The sequence below is a fragment of the Panulirus ornatus genome, chromosome 4, assembly GCF_036320965.1.
Source record: "Panulirus ornatus isolate Po-2019 chromosome 4, ASM3632096v1, whole genome shotgun sequence".
Classification (NCBI taxonomy): Eukaryota; Metazoa; Arthropoda; class Malacostraca; order Decapoda; family Palinuridae; genus Panulirus; species Panulirus ornatus.
The window spans coordinates 84,264,483-84,290,025 of NC_092227.1; the positions used below are offsets into that span (position 1 = coordinate 84,264,483).

General features: G+C 40.8%; 1 protein-coding gene across 8 annotated transcripts in view; it reads right to left on the bottom strand.

Annotated features, from left to right (window-relative positions):
* Positions 1 to 25,543, bottom strand: part of LOC139746029 (uncharacterized) — a 271,715-nt gene that overhangs the window by 78,188 nt on the left and 167,984 nt on the right. For 7 of the 8 annotated variants that reach the window (XM_071656868.1, XM_071656860.1, XM_071656844.1 and 4 more), the window contains 3 exons: positions 15,652 to 15,816; positions 9,604 to 9,728; positions 4,629 to 4,769 (listed from right to left, as the gene is read on the bottom strand). In XM_071656868.1, coding sequence (XP_071512969.1) covers positions 4,629 to 4,769; positions 9,604 to 9,728; positions 15,652 to 15,816 — 431 coding nt within the window. The remainder of the gene's footprint in view (positions 1 to 4,628; positions 4,770 to 9,603; positions 9,729 to 15,651; positions 15,817 to 25,543) is intronic. The other variant, XM_071656902.1, reaches the window with a different exon arrangement.

Sequence of the window (25,543 nt, forward strand, 5' to 3'; positions counted from 1 at the left end):
CTTTCCTCTCTTCCTACACGTACACATGCCTTACATCCTCGATAAAAACTTTTCACTGCTTCTAACAACTTGCCTCCCACACCATATATTCTTAATAACTTCCACAGAGCATCTCTATCAACTCTATCACATGCCTTCTCCAGATCCATAAATGCTACATACAAATCCATTTGCTTTTCTAAGTAATTCTCACATACATTCTTCAAAGCAAACACCTGATCCACACATCCTCTACCACTTCTGAAACCACACTGCTCTTCCCCAATCTGATGCTCTGTACATGCCTTCACCCTCTCAATCAATACCCTCCCATATAATTTACCAGGAATACTCAACAAACTTATACCTCTGTAATTTGAGCACTCACTCTTATCCCCTTTGCCTTTGTACAATGGCACTATGCATGCATTCTGCCAATCCTCAGGCACCTCACCATGAGTCATACATACATTAAATAACCTTACCAACCAGTCAACAATACAGTCCCCCCCTTTTTTTAATACATTCCACTGCAATACCATCCAAACCTGCTTCCTTGCCAGCTTTAATCTTCCACAAAGCTTTTACTACTCTTCTCTGTTTACCAAATCATTTTCCCTAACCCTCTCACTTTGCACACCACCTCGACCAAAACACCCTATATCTGCCACTCTATCATCAAACACATTCAACAAACCTTCAAAATACTCACTCCATCTCCTTCTCACATCACCACTACTTGTTACCACCTCCCCATTAGCGCCCTTCACTGAAGTTCCCATTTGCTCCCTTGTCTTACACACTTTATTTACCTTCTTCCAGAACATCTTTTTATTCTCCCTAAAATTTAATGATACTCTCTCACCCCAACTCTCATTTGCCCTCTTTTTCACCTCTTGCACCTTTCTCTTGACCTCCTGTCTCTTTCTTTTATACATCTCCCACTCAATTGCATTTTTTCCCTGCAAAAAATGCATAGACATATGGAAATCCTCCCCTCTCATTTTTTTTTTAATTTTCCAAAAGAAGGAACAGAGAATTGGGCCAGGTGAGGGTAGTCCCTCAAAGGCCCAGTCATCTGTTCTTAACGCTACCTCGCTAATGCGGGAAATGGCGAATAGTTTGAAAGAAAAAGAATATATACACATATACATAATTCATACTATCTGCCCTTATTCATTCCCGTCGCCAACCTGCCACACATGAAATGACAACCCCCCTCCTCCCGCATGTGCGCGAGGTAGCGCTAGGAAAAGACAACATAGGCCACATTCGTTCACACTCAGTCTCTAGCTGTCATGTTTAATGCACCGAAATCACAGCTCCCTTTCCACATCCAGGCCCCACAAAACTTTCCATGGTTTACCCCAGACGCTTCACATGCCCTGTTTCAATCCACTGAAAGCACGTCAACCCTGGTATACTACATCATTTCAGTTCACTCTATTCCTTGCACGCCTTTCACCCTCCTGCATGTTCAGGCCCCGATCACTCAAAATCTTTTTCACTCCATCTCTCCACCTCCAATTAGGTCTCCCACTTCTTGTTCCCTCCACCTCTGACACATATATCCTCTTTGTCAATCTTTCCTTTCTCATTCTCTCCATGTGACCAAACCAATTCAAAACACCCTCTTCTGCTCTCTCAACCACACTCTTTTAATTACCACACATCTCTCTTACCCTTTCATTACTTACTCAATCAAACCACCTCACACCACATATTGTCCTTAAACACTTCATATCCAGCACATCCACCCTCCTCCGCACAACTCTATCTATAGCCCACGCCTCGCAACCATATAACATTGCCGGAACCACTATTCCTTCATACATACCCATTTTTGCTTTCCAAGATAACGTTCTCGACTTCCACACATTTTTCAACGCTCCCAGAATTTTCGCCCCCTCCCCCACCCTACGATTCACTTCTGCTTCCATGGTTCCATCCGCTGCCAAATCAACTCCCAGATATCTAAAACACTTTACTTCCTCCAGTTTTTCTCCATTCAAACTTACCTCCCAATTGACTTGTCCCTCAACCCTACTGTACCTAATAACCTCGCTCTTATTCACATATACTTTCAGCTTTCTTCTTTCACACACTTTACCAAACTCAGTCACCAACTTCTGCAGTTTCTCACCCGAATCAGCCATCAGCACTGTATCATCGGCAAACAACAACTGACTCACTTCCCAAGCTCTCTCATCCACAACAGACTGCATACTTGCCCCTCTTTCCAAAACTCTTGCATTCACCTCCCTAACAACCCCATCCATAAACAAATTAAACAACCATGGGCTAGGAATGTGAGTCAGTTGTTATTCGCTGATGATACAGCACTGGTGGTTGATTTGGGTGAGAAAGTGCAGAAGATGGTGACTGAGTTTGGTGAAGTGTGTGAAAGAAGAAAGCCGAGAGTAAATGTGAATAAGAGCAAGGTTATTAGGTTCAGCAGGGTTGAGGGATAAGTTAACTGGGAAGTAAGTTTGAATGGAGAAAAACTGGAGGAAGTGAAATATTTTAGATATCTGGGAGTGGATTTAGCAGCGGATGGAACCATGGAAGTGGAAGTGAGTCACAGGGTGGGGGAGGGGGCGAAAGTTCTGGGAGCACTGAAGAATGTGTGGAAGGCCAGAACGTTATCTCGGAGAGCAAAAATGTTTGAAGGAATGGTGGTTCCAACAATGTTATATGGTTGCGAGACATGGGGTATAGATTGGGTTGTGCAGAGGAGGGTGGATGTTGTGGAAATGAGATGTTTGAGGACAATATGTAGAGCGAGGTGGTTTGATCAAGTAAGCAATGAAAGGGTAAAAGAGATGTGTGGTAATAAAAAGAGTGTGGTTGAGAGAGCAGAAGAGGGTGTATTGAAATGGTTTGGTCACATGGAGAGAATGAGTGAGGAAAGATTGACAAAGAGGATATATGTGTCAGAGGTGGAGGGAACGTGAAGTGGGAGACCAAACTGGAGGTGGAAGGATGGAGTGAAAAAGATACTGAGCGATTGGGGCCTGAACATACAGGAGGTTGAAAGTCATGCAAGGAACAGAGTGAATTGGAACGATGTGGTATACCAGGATTGATGTGCTGCCAATGGATTGAACCAGGGTATGTGAAGCGTCTGGGGGAAACCATGGAAAGTTTTGTGGGGCCTGGATGTGGAAAGGGAGCTGTGGTTTCAGTGCATTACACACGACAACTAGAGACTGGGTGTGAACGAATGTGGCCTTTGTTGTCTTTCCCTGCATGTCGTAGAAGGTGACTAAAAGGGGAGGGAGTGGGGGGCTGGAAACATTCCCCTCTCATCTAATTTTCCAAAAGAAGGAACAGAGAAGGGGGCTATGTGAGGATTCCCTCTAAGGCTTAGTCCTCTGTTCTTAATGCTACCTCGCTAATGTGGGAAATGGCGAATATGTACGGAAAAAAAATCAACTGACGCATATCTCAGTATCATTGTTATGAAAGTTCATGCAATACTGATATAACAAAAGGATGTATAATTCAGTATAACTATTTTGCCAAAAAGTGATACAGACAAAAGCTGTATGTCTAAGTAATACTCACATGACATTTCATGAATTTTGGGAATAATGATCAACTGGTGTGCTTGCCATTTACCATTTGTACCCTATTCAGAATAATTCTTTACAGGGCTTTTTCTCAAAATGAAATAAGCAAACTTTCACTACAAACACAGCAGGCAGACAGAAACTACTGAAATCAGTTATTAAGTACATTGGTCATGCCCTGTGCAGGTGTCTGCTATACTTCAACTTTGCATACTATTGTTGCCAGATTGCAATCACCCTATTCTAAGAACAATTCCTGAAACAATGATCATATCTAAACATTTATAACAGGATTTTATTTAGGTTTACTCTAACTACATCTATCTAGGTCACTCTGTATAACATACATCATTATTTTGGCAACTTGTCATATATCACACATGAGAAGTTCAACAGTTATAAAAAACAATTTACATGACCATAATTGATTTAGAAAATTAACATTAAAGCAAAAGGATTGCTAACACAAGAACAAAATACTGCTTTTTCCTGGAAGATTAATTTGACTAATAAAATATCACATAGAAAAGATCTATGATAGAAATGATATTGAAAGATGAAATTCAACATGTCTAACAACCATAAATGTAGCTAAATTATGCTAAAGTAATCTGCAAGCTGCTATGTGTGCAGGATATGTTGCTCTGTGGCCGTTTCTGGCAATGAAGCAATGGTAGGCTCACATGTTCATCAGTCACTACTTCACAAAGCAACAAGTAAGACATCAATAAATTCATATCAATTTTTCCTTAAATCAAGGAGCCCTATTGTGAAGAGAAGAAAACTAAAGATATGTTAGTGGTACTGCAAAGTGCAAGAACTCGGTTATAAGAGGGAAAACTCCTGGTGAGTGGCATTCTTGCAAGCTGAAGTTAATTTTGTACTGAGTGCCTGCTAGGAATACTGTGGAAAGCTTACCATTACTGAGGAACCTAACAATTTACAGATAACAGGTCATGTGGGCAAAAATCTCATCAGATTTAATGTAATTTCAGTGTAGATAAGCCTATAAAGGCCTAAATGAGGATCCTGATAGAGGTATGTATTACAAGATATGGCTTTTTACCAGTTACTTACCACAGGAGGTCTAGGGGGTGCAGGTTTATTAGCAGGGTTAGGGGGCACAGGGAGAGGTCCTCTTGTTGGTCGATCACTTGGAAAAGAAGGTTTCGCCGTAGTGGGAGGTGGAGGAGGGGCTGGACTACTCTTACTACTAGGCTGTAGGAGGATCAAGATTTTTTTCTTTTTAGGAATACAATATAAAAATACCACTATACAATATATATAAGCTTTAGATAAATAGGTCACACACTAAGTTTATGAAGCAGGGGGCAGCAATGCTGTTTCCTGTGGGGAGGGGTAGTGCTGGGAATGATTGAAGGCAAGTATGAAGTCAATTGGGAGGTAAGTTTGAATGGAGAAAAACTGGAGGAAGTGAAGTGTTTTAGATATCTGGGAGTGGATCTGTCAGCGGATGGAACCATGGAAGCGGAAGTGGATCATAGGGTGGGGGAGGGGGCGAAAATTTTGGGAGCCTTGAAAAATGTGTGGAAGTCGAGAACATTATCTCGGAAAGCAAAAATGGGTATGTTTGAAGGAATAGTGGTTCCAACAATGTTGTATGGTTGCGAGGCGTGGGCTATGGATAGAGTTGTGCGCAGGAGGATGGATGTGCTGGAAATGAGATGTTTGAGGACAATGTGTGGTGTGAGGTGGTTTGATCGAGTAAGTAACGTAAGGGTAAGAGAGATGTGTGGAAATAAAAAGAGCGTGGTTGAGAGAGCAGAAGAGGGTGTTTTGAAATGGTTTGGGCACATGGAGAGAATGAGTGAGGAAAGATTGACCAAGAGGATATATGTGTCGGAGGTGGAGGGAACGAGGAGAAGAGGGAGACCAAATTGGAGGTGGAAAGATGGAGTGAAAAAGATTTTGTGTGATCGGGGCCTGAACATGCAGGAGGGTGTAAGGAGGGCAAGGAATAGAGTGAATTGGAGCGATGTGGTATACAGGGGTTGACGTGCTGTCAGTGGAGTGAATCAAGGCATGTGAGGCGTCTGGGGTGGACCATGGAAAGCTGTGTAGGTATGTATACACGTGTGTGGACATGTGTATGTACATGTGTATGGGGGGGGGGGTTGGGCCATTTCTTTCGTCTGTTTCCTTGCGCTACCTCGCAGACGCGGGAGACAGCGACAAAGTATAAAAAAAAAAAAAAAAAAAAAAAAAATGAATATGTACATGTGAATATATGCATATGTCTGTGCATGCATATGTATGTACATGTGTATATAATGTATATGTGCGCGTATGGGTGTTTATGTATCTGTGGAAGTAGGAGACCAAATTGGAGGTGGAAAGATGGAGTGAAAAAGATTTTGTGTGATCAGGGCCCGAACATGCAGGAGGGTGAAAGGAGGGCAAGGAATAGAGTGAATTGGATCGATGTGGTATACCGGGGTTGACGTGCTGTCAATGGATTGAATCAGGGCATGTGAAGTGTCTGGGGTAAACCATGGAAAGCTGTGTATGTATATTTGCGTGTGTGGACGTGTATGTATATATATGTGTACGGGGGTGGGTAGGGCCATTTCTTTCGTCTGTTTCCTTGCGCTACCTCGCAAACGCGGGAGACAGCGACAAAAAAAAAAAAAAAAAATATATATATATTGGGAGGTGAGTTTGAATGGAGAAAAACTGGAGGAAGTGAAGTGTTTTAGATATCTGGGAGTGGATCTGTCAGCGGATGGAACCATGGAAGCGGAAGTGGATCATAGGGTGGGGGAGGGGGCGAAAATTTTGGGAGCCTTGAAAAATGTGTGGAAGTCGAGAACATTATCTCGGAAAGCAAAAATGGGTATGTTTGAGGGAATAGTGGTTCCAACAATGTTGTATGGTTGCGAGGCGTGGGCTATGGATAGAGATGTGCGCAGGAGGATGGATGTGCTGGAAATGAGATGTTTGAGGACAATGTGTGGTGTGAGGTGGTTTGATCGAGTAAGTAACGTAAGGGTAAGAGAGATGTGTGGAAATAAAAAGAGCGTGGTTGAGAGAGCAGAAGAGGGTGTTTTGAAATGGTTTGGGCACATGGAGAGAATGAGTGAGGAGAGATTGACCAAGAGGATATATGTGTCGGAGGTGGAGGGAACGAGGAGAAGAGGGAGACCAAATTGGAGGTGGAAAGATGGAGTGAAAAAGATTTTGTGTGATCGGGGCCTGAACATGCAGGAGGGTGAAAGGAGGGCAAGAAATAGAGTGAATTGGAGTCATGTGGTATACAGGGGTTGACGTGCTGTCAGTGGATTGAAGCAAGGCATGTGAAGCGTCTGGGGTAAACCATGGAAAGCTGTGTAGGTATGTATATTTGCGTGTGTGGACGTGTGTATGTACATGTGTATGGGGGGGGGGGGTTGGGCCATTTCTTTCGTCTGTTTCCTTGCGCTACCTCGCAAACGCGGGAGACAGCGACAAAGTATAAAAAAAAAAAAAAAAAAAATATATATATATATCCCTGGGGATAGGGGAGAAAGAATACTTCCCATGTATTCCTCACGTGTCGTAGAAGGCGACTAAAGGGGACGGGAGCAGGGGGCCAGAAACCCTCCCCTCCTTGTATTTTGACTTTCTAGAAAGGGAAACAGAGGAAGGAGTCACGCAGGGAGTGCTCATCCTCCTCAAAGGCTCAGATTGGGGTGTCTAAATGTGTGTGGATGTAACCAAGACGAGAAAAAAGGAGAGATAGGTAGTATCTTTGAGGAAAGGAACCTGGATGTTTTGGCTCTGAGTGAAACGAAGCTCAAGGGTAGAGGGGAAGAGTGGTTTGGGAATGTCTTGGGAGTAATGTCTGAGGTTAGTGAGAGGACAAGAGCAAGGGAAGGAGTAGCACTACTCCTGAAACAGGAGTTGTGGGAGTATGTGATAGAATGTAAGAAAGTAAATTCTAGATTGATATGGGTAGAACTGAAAGTTGATGGAGAGAGATGGGTAATTATTGGTGCATATGCACCTGGGCATGAGAAGAAAGATCATGAGAAGCAAGTGTTTTGGGAGCAGCTGAATCAGTGTTAGTGGATTTGATGCACAAGACCAGGTTATAGTGATGGGTGATTTGAATGCAAAGGTAAGTAATGTGGCAGTTGAGGGAATAATTGGTATACATGGGGTGTTCAGTGTTGTAAATGGAAATGGTGAAGAGCTTGTAGATTTATGTGCTGAAAAAGGACTGGTGATTGGGAATACCTGGTTTAAAAAGAGAGATATACATGAGTATACGTATGTAAATAGGAGAGATGGCCAAAGAGCATTATTGGATTACATGTTAATTGATAGGCGTGCGAAAGAGAGACTTTTGGATGTTAATGTGCTGAGAGGTGCAACTGGAGGGATATCTGATCATTATCTTGTGAAGGCGAAGGTGAAGATTTGTAGGGGTTTTCACAAAAGGAGAGAGAATGTTGGGGTGAAGAGAGTGGTGAGAGTAAGTGAGCTTGGGAAGGAGACTTGTGTGAGGAAGTACCAGGAGAGACCGAGTACAGAATGGAAAAAGGTGAGAACAAAGGAGGTAAGGGGAGTGGGGGAGGAATGGGATGTATCTAGGGAAATAGTGAAGGCTTGCGCAAAAGATGCTTGTGTAAGGAGAGGTTGACAAGGAGGATATAATATATATTTGAAGTGGAGAGGTCAAGGAGAATGGTGAAACCAACCTGGAAGTGAAAGTAGAAAAAAAAATTAGTGCTCAGGGCCTAAACAAGCTGGTAGGTGAAAGACATGAAGGGGATGGAGAGACTTGGTACTTGATGTGCTGTCAATGAACTGAACCAGGGAATATAAAGCACCTACAGGATACCATGGAGAGGTCTGTGGTTTTGATGTATTACACATGACAACTTTGCAATGGATGTGATAGAATGAGACTCTTCTGGCATTACTTTTCTAATGTGGAAAACATCGAATGAGTATGGATAAAAGCTACAAAGAAAATGAATATTCAACCAACCTGCCATGAACTCACCAGACACAGTAATCAATGACCCTACAATGCTATGTGATACCAATTTATGCTTCCTAGTTCTTAAAAGCAATTTCATTATATGCTAAATCCTCTCATTTACAACTCTTTCACTCTTCTGGATCTATAGCTTAAGTAAAATTATATAATTACCACATTCTTATAATTCAATGTCATTTCAATATTAGCTGTTGCAATATGACAATTTTATAACAAATTGTCAAGTTAACATTATACTGATGGATTCACCTCATGTTATCTAAGACTGCTATATATATAATCATGTCTGTTCTATGGCTTTAAACAAGGGCATATTACCTCCAAGGCAGAAGGATTTTCTTACAAGTTATGTGAAGTACAACAAAACTACCAACAGAGTTTACTAAGTCATTCACTCTCTATGACAGAACAATGACTAAAAGTTTGGTATTTAAATTTTCTTTCCCTGCCTTGTTTAGATCAAATGATGATTTGATTAACGAATCAAGACAGTCTAATAGGTAGGTGATTGTATGATTCTGAAATTAGTCTTGGATAAAGAGAACATTTGGCACTGTTATAATGTACTAGAAATCAATTCCAGTGAATAATATAACTTGAAAAAAGAAAAAATTAAAGCTTCAGAGCAGAATCTGAATCAGTCTAAAACATAAACTGTATGTTAGAGATAATTGTACATCACAAGTCACACACTCATGCAGAAATATGTGATGAGCAACACATCAAGTCACCAATAAAATAAGGCATGCATATGGAAGCTCTAGAAAAAAGTAAATAATTGAAAATGTTATTCAAATAAACCTGACAGCCCTTTCCCATTATATAGTGAATCTAAAGAAACAAAAAGTATAAGAAAAAACTGGCCAAACCATTAAAATGCTTCTGTGCCCAAGATAATCCCAAAATTACTCCATACAGTATCAATAACATGGACACAGCTCAGAACTATGGGTGTTGTCAATAAAAACATAAATCTTATAAATATAACATTCCTTCTTTAAATATTTTACAGTATTTATGTCACTGGCGAACATAAACATGGCAAACCTTTGGACTAGGTGGTATACTGTTATTATCTGCTGTGTGCTGAGAATCCAGCGACGTGTCTCGTGCTGGAACATTTGGTGCAGGTTTTCTTCCAGGAGGTAATAATGGCCCACTTCTGTTCGTAGCTGAAAAAAAAATACAAAAAATAGAGCAAATGTATTAATCCCAGTAAGGAAAGAACAACTATGTTGAAAATGGAGAATCAACTGTCATAACCCACCTTCCACACGTTAAACATGATTCCAGCTAATGGTATACTAACATATAATTGACTATTAACTGCAATTGTGGACACAATTTACAGTATATGAGGATATATTATATGAAATTAAGAGAGAAACTGTAGAGAGAATACATTGATACATATCTTACGATTAATCTGAGAACTGCCTTCTGCCCTCCCTCTCCCACCCACCCACTCACCAACAAACACACACACAAACACATAGCTTTCTGGTAGTCAGAAACTTCAAACTTCTTGGTTTCACAACAGACAATAGCTTAACAAGGAGGAGTAATGTCTTAACAATCATTAAATCTTCTTCATACCATTTGCACCTTCTATAACATCATTCTACCTAAGTCTAGGTAGCCCCCAGCCTAGTCCTAGAGTGACCACCTAAAAAGAGTGCAGAAAAGGGGATGCAGAATAATCCTAGGCCCTTCTCGCACCACCTACAAAGAGGTCTTCATCTCAATGAACCTGTCCAACCAACACTGGCAGCTCATATGGCAGTTTGGCAATAAACTACTGACATCCCAACATCATAGAGACCTTCTCCCCCACACCCGTACACCATGGACTGCCATTCATTATTACTATCAACTTGTTCCCATGAGAGCTTGTACAGACAGATATAAGAACAGTCCTAAACCTACAACTGTGAATTTCATAAGCAATCAATGAGCAAGTGTATAGCTATTCAAGTGAACAGCTCAAATTTCCCTTAGTCCTAATGGTATGTCAACTTCTGTACTACTGTAACAATCTATCACTTAATTCTCACTTAAGCTCATAATGTATAAAACATACCACTGACTCTGTAATCATCCCTGTATATCCGCCATCCTGGCTATCTCACCAATATGCTTATCCAAAGTCTGGAAATATCCAGCTCATCCTAATCTTAAGGTCTTGCATGATTAGTTAACTTGTAACTATCATGGCCTTCCAGTTCTGTAGTATCTGTAATACCCAAGTTATGCATATTCGACCAAATGGCTGCCTACATCCAATAATCAGATATTCATATAAATTTTCATCAATTTAACACACCCAAAACACAAGCTATGGAAACTACTGAAAACAGTGGGCTGGGAGGGGAGGATGAAGGTGTTTCTGGAGCTGCTCAATGGACTCCAAATATAACTGTTGCAGTGGAACAGGAACCTGTGGGTAATGTAACACAATCCAAGGGACTGAACAAAGGTATAGAAAGAATTCTGTATAAAGCACTGTTGGGGCAATTGCAGTTTATCGTTCAGTAGATAAAAAGTTTAGAAGAGTACAGAGCATTTAGTATCAGTAACTGCTAGGAAAAGGATTATAGATGACTATAAACTCAGAGGCTGAATTAAAACTACTGAACTTAGCTATAGAGAGGGTGGAACCATATTTAGCGAGATTAATAAACTAGGAATTTCACAGAAAATCTTTAATTGTTTTTGGACCTGACAAAGTTCATGCACCAGACAGAGAGTAAAAGGGAATAAAACATGAAATGCTCAACATCATTGGGACTACTATACCTTCAAACATATCCATGTTTGTCCTTCCGGATAACAACCTCAAGCATTCCTCAATGTACCTAGATCCTTCGCCCCCCTCACCCACCCTATGACTCACTTTCACTTCCATGGTTCCATTCACTGCCACGTCCAATCCCTCATATCTAAAACACTTCACTTCTTCCACATTTTTTTCATTCAAACTTACATCCCAACCTACCTGTTCCTCTGCCTAGCTAAACCTAATATCTTTGCTGTTATTCACATCTAGTTTCTACTTCCTCCTTTTACACAGTCTCCCTACTCAGTCACCAACTTCTGCAGTTTCTCACTTGCATCTGCTACCAATGCTGTTTTATCTGCAAACAATAATTGATGCACTTCCCAAGCCTCTTAACTCCCTATAGACTGCACACTTGCCCTCTCTGTACATTTACCTCCCTCACCACCCCATCCATAAACTAATCAAGCAACCATGGTGACATCACACACCCCTGCTATAGACCAACCTTCATATCTCCTCTCTTCCTCATCATACACATGCCTTATATTCATGATAAACACTTTTCAGTAATTCAAGTAGGTTTCCTCTCATATATATTCATAAGACCTTCCACATTGCATCTCTATCAACCTTATCACATACATGCTTTCTCGAGATCTATAAATGCCACAGACAAATGTTTCATTTTGCCTCCACCCCTTACATTAAAGATGTACAATCCACCCATAGGCCCATTAAAACATTTAACTCTGAAATAATGGCTTCTGTTAACAGAGAGATTTGGGCTAGACACAGATTCCCTTACCATCTGGCTAACATCTCCTGACAGCTGACGGCCATAACTAATTACCTACTTTTGCCTCTTGTTACGTTGGTCAAATACCAAACACAGATAAAAAGTTATAAAAATATATTTATAATAGCAAAAATAAACATGGCTCTCTCGTACCATAAACAATACAATTTATACTTGATTCAATGATCCCTCTCTATCTTACTTTACATCTCTTTAGCAAATATACTGGCCTCAAATATATAACATAAGTGTTTGAAATGACTGAGATGTGTACAGAGTACACTATAAATTTACCAACAGCTTTGTATCACATCCTTTCTCTATGGCCATTCTGTGAGAGAGATCTGACCTTGGCCTTCTCCCAGTTTCTATACAAATTCTTTATATCACTTTCTCTTGTCTCTTAAATATGTTTTGTCCTTCCATAATTTGTAATAATATCAAAAATATTTACTCTGAATTTGTTTACACTCTAACAAACAAAATCTCTTATATTAATTATATTATTTTATTTTTTTTATTATACTTAGTCGCTGTCTCCCGCATTTGCGAGGTAGCGCAAGGAAACAGACGAAAGAAATGGCCCAACCCACCCCCATACACATGTATATACATACGTCCACACACGCAAATATACATACCTACACAGCTTTCCATGGTTTACCCCAGACGCCTCACATGCCCTGATTCAATCCACTGACAGCACGTCAACCCCGGTATACCACATCGCTCCAATCCACTCTATTCCTTGCCCTCCTTTCACCCTCCTGCATGTTCAGGCCCCGATCACACAAAATCTTTTTCACTCCATCTTTCCACCTCCAATTTGGTCTCCCTCTTCTCCTTGTTCCCTCCACCTCCGACACATATATCCTCTTGGTCAATCTTTCCTCACTCATCCTCTCCATGTGCCCAAACCACTTCAAAACACCCTCTTCTGCTCTCTCAACCACGCTCTTTTTATTTCCACACATCTCTCTTACCCTTACGTTACTCACTCGATCAAACCACCTCACACCACACATTGTCCTCAAACATCTCATTTCCAGCACATCCATCCTCCTGCGCACAACTCTATCCACAGCCCACGCCTCGCAACCATACAACATTGTTGGAACCACTATTCCTTCAAACATACCCATTTTTGCTTTCCGAGATAATGTTCTCAACTTCCACACATTCTTCAAGGCCCCCAGGATTTTTGCCCCCTCCCCCACCCTATGATCCACTTCTGCTTCCATGGTTCCATCCGCTGCCAGATCCACTCCCAGATATCTAAAACACTTCACTTCCTCCAGTTTTTCTCCATTCAAACTCACCTCCCAATTGACTTGACCCTCAACCCTACTGTACCTAATAACCTTGCTCTTATTCACATTTACTCTTAACTTTCTTCTTCCACACACTTTTCCAAACTCAGTCACCAGCTTCTGCAGTTTCTCACATGAATCAGCCACCAGCGCTGTATCATCAGCGAACAACAACTGACTCACTTCCCAAGCTCTCTCATCCCCAACAGACTTCATACTTGCCCCTCTTTCCAAAACTCTTGCATTTACCTCCCTAACAACCCCATCCATAAACAAATTAAACAACCATGGAGACATCACACACCCCTGCCGCAAACCTACATTCACTGAGAACCAATCACTTTCCTCTCTTCCTACACGTACACATGCCTTACATCCTCGATAAAAACTTTTCACTGCTTCTAACAACTTTCCTCCCACACCATATATTCTTAATACCTTCCACAGAGCATCTCTATCAACTCTATCATATACAATAATAATAAGACCCTCAAAACAATACAATGTACACTGGATAATATAACTTAGAAAACCAAACATATCCTTCCTCAAAGAAAACTGAATAAGATATAATGGATAACTAAAACATTCTATTGATAAATAGGGGAGATAACTGTGACAAAAATAATTTTTTTTCTCAAAATATTTCTCACACATATTCTTCAAAGCAAGCATCTGAACTACACATCCTCTACCATCCCTAAAACCACAATGTTCCTCCCCACTCTCTCAATCACCAATCTTCCATACAACTTACCAGGAACACTCAACAAACTTAAACATACACATAAAAGTGAAAAAGATTTTGAGTGATCGGGGCCTGAACATACAGGAGGGTGAGAGGAGTGCAAGGAATGGAGTAAATTGGAACAATGTCATATACCAGGATCGACATGCTATCAGTGGACTGAACCGGGGCATGTGAAACATGTGGGGTAACCATGGAAAGGTTTGTGGGACCTGGATAAGGACAGGGAGCTGTGGTTTCAGTGCATTACACATGACACTACTTCACTGAAGAAGGGGCAGCGATGCTGTTTCCTGTGGGGCTCACTTGCTGCTCTGGTGATAAGTTACACAGGGTATCAATTTCTATGTTCATCTCACAGTGTGAACTCATTCACTGTAAATGTAACCCTTTCCCATCTTCATAAATTTACATATTCAAGGGAAAATTTCAAAAGCCATTTCTTCAAATCATCATATCTTGTCAAAGTTCCTTTGCAGCATTTCACCTCCCTGCTGCCTTGCAATTCTTTCACAAGTTCAGCAAAGAGATACAATTCTACCTCATCTGGCTCATCATTTGCATAAATCTGGAACAGCTATGGTATCAGCACTGACCCAATGAAACAATTGCTTCCATGGTGTTGTGGTTAGTACTGATGACTATAAAATTTGCAAAGGCACACCCAGTTTGGAATCCTGAGCTGGGCAGTTAGCCCACAGCCATCGAAGCTGTTCATCATCTTCTTGGGGCTGGTCAATACCCTAGGACTGGTAAATGAATGCAAACCTAAATTAGGCTAGGATACATAACTAAATGTATGAAGCACACATAAGATGAGTATGATAGGGGCATTCAACTGCCCATGCCTTTTGTTAACATAAAAAAAATATTTTCAATTCTATCATGTCATTCACATATAACTTCTTTCTATAGACACTTGTTTCCACTTTCTTCTATGTAATTACACAATTCAGCAAGTTATTTGAGAATTTATAACTTTTCTATAGCTAAATATCCTTTACTTTGTTTCCTATCCCTTGTAGTTCAGCAATTTTTCATATGAGAAGAGCTATCTTACTTTATGCTCTCTGATATGACAGGGAACAGTCCATCCAGGCTAGTAGATGACTTTTGCTTACCCTAATCAGGAAAACTAAACCTATCATCTGGAAGAATACATTAGTACTTTTTATTTTTATGTACAAATATCTCATTTCAACACTAGGAGTAAATAAGATGTAAAACATAATTTTCCTATGTTTAATGTATGTATTTCACAAACACACTCAGTCTAAAGGTGTGGATGAATAAAGAGGGCTCTGCCTAACCTATCACCACTTTAGCATCTGTTTTATCATGTCAAATCATTCTGAACTGATTACAAATCTACTATGTCTGTCACTAAACAAAAGAAACTTGATAATCATCTGGAATATCTACTTTTCATTACAGTACATCAGTAAAAAAAAAAAATACTTACGAGAATGAGTACGAGCCCTTCCTACAGGCTTTAACTTTGGCATCCCTCCTGCTAAAAGTCCTCCCAGCTGTGGTGCTCCTCCATTCATCATCCCTCCTCCTCCTCCTCCTCCCCCTCCTCCTCCGATGCCTCCTCCTGCACCATTTGTCGATGGTTTACTCTTGCCTGGAAAGAAAGAACATCAATATTAGGTCAAATAGGTCAGAAGATACATTATGCTGTCATAAGGAAGACACATACACCAGTGTATTAAAGTATACAAGCAATACTACTGAGCTTCAGCTTATATGAACAGTATAAAGCAAACTATCTTAACATGGATATTCTTCATCTAAGTAGAGGGCTGAAAATCTTCCTATCTTGTAAATTTCTAAAAGAAAGAATGGCAGATGGATCCCAATCAAGGAATTTTTTCAGAATGTCATGTCTATAATGTTACCTTGTTAAGGTGGGAAAAGTCGAGCAGATTAATGATGATTTTCTTTTAAAACCTGATTGCCATTTCCCACATTAGCAAGGTAACTCCAGGAAAAGACAAAGAAAGGCCACATCCACTTACATCCAATCTCTAGCTGTCACATGTAATGCACCAAAACCAAGGCTCCTATCTTTTCATTCTCTTTCTATGTTACCCGAAAGGGCACAAGGAACTAAACCCAAGTACCCAATTTATCAACAAGCCCAAAGGGGTGGACAAAGAGCTGAGCTGACTGCATCCTGACTGCTACTAACAGGATTTGAATCTATGTAGGCTTGACTGGGTAACCCATGAATGTGTCACAGTCAGCAATTCTACCTGCTACACCACAGAGGTCAACATAATTAATCATACAATCCTACGATCCCTTTTATGGGGTTTCTGCAGCTTCAAGGATGCACACCACTCAGGAGTAGGGGAATCATGAACTCTCCTGATAAAACAAGTTTTTCAGTGAGACTACTCCTTTCCAACCACTGACAATGACACAACCTACCCAAAGGCAATTCATTCAGGACCACAGGTCATAAAGTGTTGTGATGTTGTGTGTGTCTGTGTGCAGAGAGTGAAGGACAACTTAGTGGTAAGTGCTTAGAGTCTTCTATATGATAGTCTCATCATGGACATGAAGGGTCTTGAATTATGATGAAAGGAAGTTTGTAGCACTGCAGTGATGGGTGATGTCCAGAGCATACATGTGAGAGTAAGGTTGTCACCATTTGTCAGACTGAGATGGTAAGATGGAGATCAGGTTTTTCTTCGTTCAATGGTACTCAATGACGATCAGGTGACCTTTACAGTTTCAATATAAAAATAGGTACATGCACCCATAGTACAATGAGCCTTATGGCCTTATGACACACTATAACACACACTAGTCAATGGTGTGATGAGGTTGAGCACTGTGTGCCTCAGGTAGCCCTGGCTGAGGTAATATTAGAGTTGTCAACATTCATTCAACAACATATTCAAATGACACATCAGCTCATACATATTCAAACTCCCTAATCAACAGTGGCCCAAGAGAACAGCGAGTCTGTGGGAAGCCTGTAAACACCTTATTCAACCTTATTACGACAGTGCTACACATTATATACAATAGATCAGCTCTTACATATTCAAACGTCCTAATCAACAGTGGCCCATAAGAACAGTGAGGTCCATGGGAAATTCACTGTGATGCAATGAAGTATTTGTAACTCACAGTAAAATGATAATAACAAACAGAAAAATTAATGGCAGGCATGCATGAGTCTTACATGTCTGGGGAGTGAGGTTTTTGATGGGTGTACATCTGGTGGGATGGAGTTTAAGACTGAGTTGGGACATCTGGGAGGTCAGCTGTTTAGTGCCAGCCAGATTATTTCAGCATGTAAGTGTTTCGTCAGTATTGTATTTGTTGGGGGTGAGGGATCTGTGAGAAAAGGTTACTGATGTGTGAGGCAGGGATAAGCATTTTTCTTTCTACTTGGGGGTTGTTGGCTAGTTATGGAGCAGTTTGGGTTTGATAGGTCTAATTCTTTTGCAGAGAACCGAGTGCTGAGTACACTGAGGTGGCACAGTACTGAGAGGATCTTTGTTTAATTGTGAAGGTGTTTAGTGTTTGTGGTTCCTTGGCACCCATTAATTATTCTAAGGACACTATACGGTGAGGTTCTGCAGCTTTGTTATACATATTTGCTTTTGAGAAGGTGGAAGACCAGGCAGATTTGAAGAGGAGTAGATGAACTGTCTGTACATGATGTTGGGATATTCTTTACCTTGTTCAAATCAGGTATCAGTTAGTGTCCTGAGGCATTTAGTTTGTGAGACAATTTTGTGATAATGTTATTGGTGTGGGAAGTGAATGTTATGTGTGTGTCACATGTGATGCCTAAAATGGCTGGTATCGTACAGTGGGACCTCCTGCCCATTCAAGGTGACTGGAGGGAGTGCTAGATTCATGTACATCTGGGATTTAAAGAGAGATGGAAGACGTCTATGGCAATATAGACATTCTGTTCTGAGTGAGCCACTGATCCAACTGTGTAATGTAGTGCTGCATGTTAGATGTTGCTACTGTGGGGTGTCAGGGTCTTACAATGTGATTGTGAGGTTGACTGCATACAAGAGAACCTTCATACTGAGAACTGATTCAAATAATGGGAGGTTATGTAAGATGCACCTGACGAGTGTTGGAGACAGAACTCCTCCTTGGGAACTTCACAACAAAGTTTACATGTTTTAGGGGTGAAGCCAATGTGAATGACTCAGGTAAGGCAGCTGGCCATGAAATTGGCCAATAAATTTTTGTCACTGTTGTGGAGGGTGGTATCAAGTATTGCAGTGTGAGGATGCATCAGGAGAGTGTCATATGCTTTGGTGATGTCTACTGTCACTAGAACTGTGTGGGATGGAAGTTGTGATTAGTTGAATTTATCTAAGATATATTGTGACCTCAGTTTGTGGTGTGGTAGTCGAGTGTTAGGGTCTGAAGCCATGCTGTGTGGGTGACAACGGGATGTTTTGTCTGACTCTGTTATGGATCTTTTCTTCAGGCTTGGATACTGAGGACCAATGTGATATTGGAAGGTAGGATGAGGGGGAGATGGGTGGTGCGGATGGTTTCAGGATAGGTGTTATGTTGCCAAGTTTCCAGATGTTAGGGATTTTATTTTTTGCAGCCAATAGCAGTTGAAGATATATGTAAGCACTTGGACTGCAATTGGGACATAGTGTTTTATATGAAAGTTCATCATGTGAAAATTCAACATGCTGACAAGACTTGCAGCAGGAGAGTTCTTCAAGATTTTAAATGAATTGCTTGTATCAGTGGGAGCAGAGCAGAGGTTGAATGGCCAGGTGTTTCTGAACTGATTTTGTGTAGGTTTTTCATGACTTTCCTCTTTTGGGGTGGGGTTGGTTTCAGAATAGTATCTCATGAGTGTGTCTGTGTGTTCTAATTGAGAGGTACACAAAAGAGAATCTTGGATGTGAATGTGCTGAGGGGGATGTCTGATCATTACTTAATGGCAAGAGAGAAAGTTTGTAAAGGCTTTCAGAAAAGAGGAAATGATATTGGTGAAAAGTGCAAAGTAAAGGTGAGTGAGCTTGGAAAAGTGGCTTGTGAGAAGAGGCACCAGGAGATACTAAATGTACAATGGCAAAAGGTGAGATTAAATGAAGCTAGGGGAGTGGCTAAGGAATGGGAGTTATTTAGGGATGCAAAGCTTACATGTGAGAGAAAACCATGAGGCATAAAGGCAACAGGTGGACAGTTAAGAGAGGGGTAGTTAGGGTGGGATAAGAAAGTTGCCAAAGAGAGAAGGGAGGTGTATAGGCATTATTTGCAGGGATACAGCACAAGTGACTGGGAAATGGACACAACAGCCCAAGAGAGTGGCAAGTGAACAGAAAAGTGTAGGGCTAAAAGAAAAAAAGAGGGAAGGGGGGAATACAAGTGGGGTGAGAGAACAACAGCAAACTTCAAGGCGAACGTAAAAATGCATTGAAAGAATAAGAGGAATATATATATATATATATATATATATATATATATATATATATATATATATATATATATATATACATACATATACATATATATATATATATATATATATATATATATATATATATATATATATATATCTTTCTTCTTTCATACTATTCACCATTTCCCGCAATAGCGAGGTAGCGTTAAGAACAGAGGACTGGGCCTTTGAGGGAATATCCTCACCTGGCCTCCTTCTCTGTTCCTTCTTTTGGAAAATTAAAAAAAAACGAGAGGGGAGGATTTCCAGCCCCCCGCTCCCTTCCCTTTTAGTCGCCTTCTACGACACGCAGGGAATACGTGGTAAGTATTCTTTCTCCCCTATCCCCAGGGATAATATATATATATATATATATATATATATATATATATATATATATATTTTTTTTTTCTGCTGTCTCCCGCGTTTGCGAGGTAGCGCAAGGAAACAGACGAAAGAAATGGCCCAACCCACCCCCATACACATGTATATACATACGTCCACACACGCAAATATACATACCTACACAGCTTTCCATGGTTTACCCCAGACGCTTCACATGCCCCGATTCAATCCACTGACAGCACGTCAACCCCGGTATACCACATCGCTCCAATTCACTCTATTCCTTGCCCTCCTTTCACCCTCCTGCATGTTCAGGCCCCGATCACACAAAATCTTTTTCACTCCATCTTTCCACCTCCAATTTGGTCTCCCTCTTCTCCTTGTTCCCTCCACCTCCGACACATATACCCTCTTGGTCAATCTTTCCTCACTCATTCTCTCCATGTGCCCAAACCATTTCAAAACACCCTCTTCTGCTCTCTCAACCACGCTCTTTTTATTTCCACACATCTCTCTTACCCTTACGTTACTTACTCGATCAAACCACCTCACACCACACATTGTCCTCAAACATCTCATTTCCAGCACATCCATCCTCCTGCGCACAACTCTATCCATAGCCCACGCCTCGCAACCATACAACACTGTTGGAACCACTATTCCTTCAAACATACCCATTTTTGCTTTCCGAGATAATGTTCTCGACTTCCACACATTCTTCAAGGCTCCCAGAATTTTCGCCCCCTCCCCCACCCTATGATCCACTTCCGCTTCCATGGTTCCATCCGCTGCCAGATCCACTCCCAGATATCTAAAACACTTCACTTCCTCCAGTTTTTCTCCATTCAAACTCACCTCCCAATTGACTTGACCCTCAACCCTACTGTACCTAATAACCTTGCTCTTATTCACATTTACTCTTAACTTTCTTCTTTCACACACTTTACCAAACTCAGTCAGTGTGTGTGTGTGAAAAAAAAATGGGAACATCAGTGAAGGGGCAAATGGGATTTGATTACAAAACAAAATGTGAAATGGTTATGGAGTTAGTATTTTGAAGTGATGTTAAACATTATGATGATAGGGAGGCATATGTGGGATATTTTGGACATGGATGTATGCACGTGAAGGTCATGGACTGTGGTTTGGTGAAAATAGTAATAGTGATAGCATTGCATAACATGAAGTGTAACAAAGCGGATGGAGTGCATGGGACTGCAATAACATTCTTAAGAAAGAAGGTGACTGTGCTGTTGACTGGTTACTTGTGGCTCATGGTGAGGTTCCCCACCTTCGTCCATCCTCAAAGGAGTGAGGTGTAGCAAATAGCAAAGTGTCAACTTCAGCAACTGGTCACTTAGATGTTTACGTCAGTGACAGCTCTTCATCCGCGCCCTTGCAATACATCATTTAGGCTTAATTGGTACTATATAAGTATACATGGACAAAGTGCCTCAAAGTATACGAACTGAGGGTTACATAACAAGAGTTGGCTTCGGCACATAATAAGCGTGTATAAAGGCCCCAGCCTGTGCTCACGACTTTAACAATGCACTGTTGTTTTTTCTCGCTCACAAGCCTGCCATCATCGATGAGAATATAGGTAATGAGATGGTCTTAATTGGAGCCTCTGGTGCCCGTGCCGCCTCAGCTAATATATAAAAAAAAAAAAAGCTACCGTCCCTTATAGGTGCTTAAATTAGCAGAGCGTCAAAACCCATGGTCAAAGGAAGTAGTGGGTTACGCCAAGGAATGACATCATTTCAAGATGCATCTATACGAGCACATCGAAAAAAACAAACTATATTTTCCAAGAATATACCATAATGAGTTATCACCAACCGGACGAAGAGAAATGCTACGTCCTGATGAGCTGACGTAAAAGCTGAAGAGCTACCTTCGCAAAATGAACTTCATGACATATTTTGATAACTTTGTTCTGCTGTTTTGTGGCAAAGGTATTTATAGATTTCTCTTCAAAACCCATTACATCGACGAATCCAAAACTCATTTAGAAATCATTAAGACCAGTCTACTCGTCTCATAAATACGCCCACTATACATAATCGTTAAAAATCCAGCACCAACCATGAATAATGCGTCATGTTACCCTCAGTTCCACTGGTTATCGACGATACGAAGGGCTGGCGATGTCAAGGTCACAGGCGCTATAAAAAAAAAAAAAAAGGCCCGGAAGACCCATCACAGGTGTCCGTTATGGATACACCCTTGATCCCTTTCTACCCCTCTATTGTCATACCAACCTTGATGATATCTTGTGCCGCCCGTAACTAGTTACAGTTATCAGCTTATCAGTGGAGGAACAATATGTTCAATGTCAAGGCACTCAATCCTGCTGGTGTGGTAACATGCAATGGCAAGAGTAATGCTTATCAGGTTATCTGCAGTACGTACAGTTCCCAATGATACCTCACATCAGTGAAGAAACGAAAGCCTTCTACTTTAAAAAGTAATTCAAACAGCAACAGACCACGAGGTCCTAGCAGGCTGTTTGTACAAAGTATTTTAACAGCAACACCCCACTAGGTCCTGACGAGGCTGTTTGTGATAATGGAAGAGTTCCGGAACTCACAGATTAGTGTAAGTAAAAGACATGCAGATGTTTCCAAGAGAAATACATGTACTGATCTAATGAACCTAACCTAACCTAACCTAACCTAGGGGATGAGTGTTCCTAACCGGGGCTTCTAAAAAAAAAAAAAAAAAATCCAAGTGATTACAAAGAACAGAAATTTCCAAACTTGTGTTGGGTGCAAAACGTATACATTCCAAATCGTTTTTATGTGAGTAAAAAAGTGAAATGGTCAGTAGTGTACCTTGAAGCTAAATATTTATCAAGTCCATTCTTAAATGTCGATATAGTATTGCTTTTCACCACAATAATTTTGTACGTCATTCTACCTGTTAACAAGCCTGGAAGAAAAGGTGCTTCGCATCATTCATAGCAAACCGTTTGCCCAAGAGTTTGTATCCATTACTACAAGAGTAAAATCAGACACTAGAACCTCCAACGTATATGAGGAAAAAAAAAATCCATTTCTCTGCGTTTTAAAAGTCTTCCCCTTCCCCCCATTCAAGGCTGCTCAGATGGCGCGGGGGTTGAATGGCAACATTCTCCTCATGCTATGACAACCAACAAATTTCTTCCCCAACAAAAGCAACATCTGTCGAGGTGAAGCCACCAGCAACTAACCACAGCTTGTAAAAGCAACTTTCAAGAACTGCTCACGTCCAACAGGGTGAAGTGGCGAGACTTGAAAAGTCTGCGAGTGTCTGTCCCTCGGGTGCTGGTCGATGAAAGGGTACCTGGTGTTAGTTTAATTGTGTGACTGTGAATATATGGGACAATATATATATATATATATATATATATATATATATATATATATATATATATATATATATATATATATTACGAGACGAGCCAAAACTTGTTAACACTCTCCCTGTAACATACAAACAATAAAGACAACTCCTTGTTACGTCTGTACAACCACAAACAACACACTTGAGACTTTCTCCGCCCAGAAATACAACGACTTCCACTCACCTTGATACCAATAAAACTTTTTACAAGAAAACGTGTAGTGCAATAGTTCTTTTCTAGAGACAAATAGAGTGTGGCAAATTAACTTGAAATCTTAGTTTTACCAGTATCGAGTCGAGCTTCTGAAACTTTGTTTAAAGAGTGACTCCGCCATAGTTCAGGCACAAGGGAGTTTCAAGATGGGGGGTTTCTGAACAGCAAAGGCTTTATATATATATATATATATATATATATATATATATATATATATATATATATATATATATATAATCCTGTACGTAGGACACAGAGATTTAAGGAAGAAGGTTCCGTGGCCCCCTAAAAAAAAACTCGGTACATTCCTAAAATATCGTATTACAGAGGCGATGACCAGAGTCCATAAACCATAACTGAAAACATCGAAAAGGTATATTCAGATTTTTTTTTCTTCAAATGCATCTGTATGTCAATAAACTGCAGTTACTTCCATCTACTTTTACACAAATAAGAATCATCATGTTCACAAGCGAAACCCTGCGAACCATTAAGCAGTTAAACACATCACTCTAAGCATTGCACAGCCACACCACTACGTATTCATTACAAAGAGAGCCACATCATTAAGCATTAAACAAAGCCAAATCATCAAGCACTAAATGAAGCCAAATCACTAAGCATTCTAAAACAGCTACACCCCTAAGAATTTCAAAGAAAGCCAATCCACTAGGCATTACAAAGCCACACCACTAAGCATAACAAAGTCAATCGCTAATCATTTCAAACAAATACACGCCACTCTAAACACTTCAAAAAAAAAGCCACACTAAGCATGTCAAACAAAAAAAACACCACTTAGCATTTCAAACAAAGCTTATCACGCTAAGCACCAAAAACAGAGCCATACCACTCTAAGCATTACAGCGTCACACCACTCTAAGCATTACAAACAGCGACACACTGAGCATTACAAACTAATTCTACTTCACAGTTTTCCTGATATACTTTTCAAACAAAATAAAAACATAAAAAGGGGGGGGGAGGAGGGGGGGTCATCATTGTAGAGAACCAAGACTTGGGACACCGACTGGGCCAAGCCATCGAAAAATCCCCGGTAAATATATACAACTCGGGACTGTGACGTCAAGCTCCCCTCCCACTCGCAAAACAACCTCAATACTCACTCTGCTGTACAAGCCACACACACACACCACTGACGACCAATAATACATCTCTCATAATCAGCGGAGCCTCACCGGATAGACCCCAAACAAGACCCTACTCGAGTATCGTTTTCACTCCGTTTTCTCTTGACAATGGGCTTCAAAGGGTCCGAGCAAATGCAGTGGCCGATCATTACGACTTTCTACAGCTTTATGAGGTGTCCGCTCACTCACCCACTTACTCTCTCTCTCTCACTTCTCTCTCTCTATATATATATATCCATCTCTCTTCCCTTCCATCTGTAATGGGGTAACCCTGGCCAGCCCCGAACAAGCCCTTGAACACAAGGCACAACAGTGGGGCCATAATGTAGCCGTGTCGTGCCTGCCGCCCTATGATTTCACGGCCGGGTTTATTATACACGGTATACAGACGCCCATTCCGCCCACGGAAGCTGGACGATACAGCTCAATATTCAACCTACATAGCTTAAAACACACACACGCACACACACACACACACACAACAAAGTATGTAATTTTGAATAAAACTTTGAGGATAACCTAAAAAGTGTATGTTTGAATAAAACTATACGGATAACTTCGTGCTGTATATGGACAAACCACATCTACTGACTAACCTCATACTGTATTATGACACACACACACACACACACACACACACACACACACACACACACACTAGATTCTTACCTCATACCTGGTGACCGAACTAGAAAATCTAGAGGCCAAAATTTACCTAGGCACATCACTTCAGTGGGAGTAAAATGCATGGCTTAAGGAAGAACAATACGAGATCGAACTGTTATCATTTACCAGACGCCTTTAG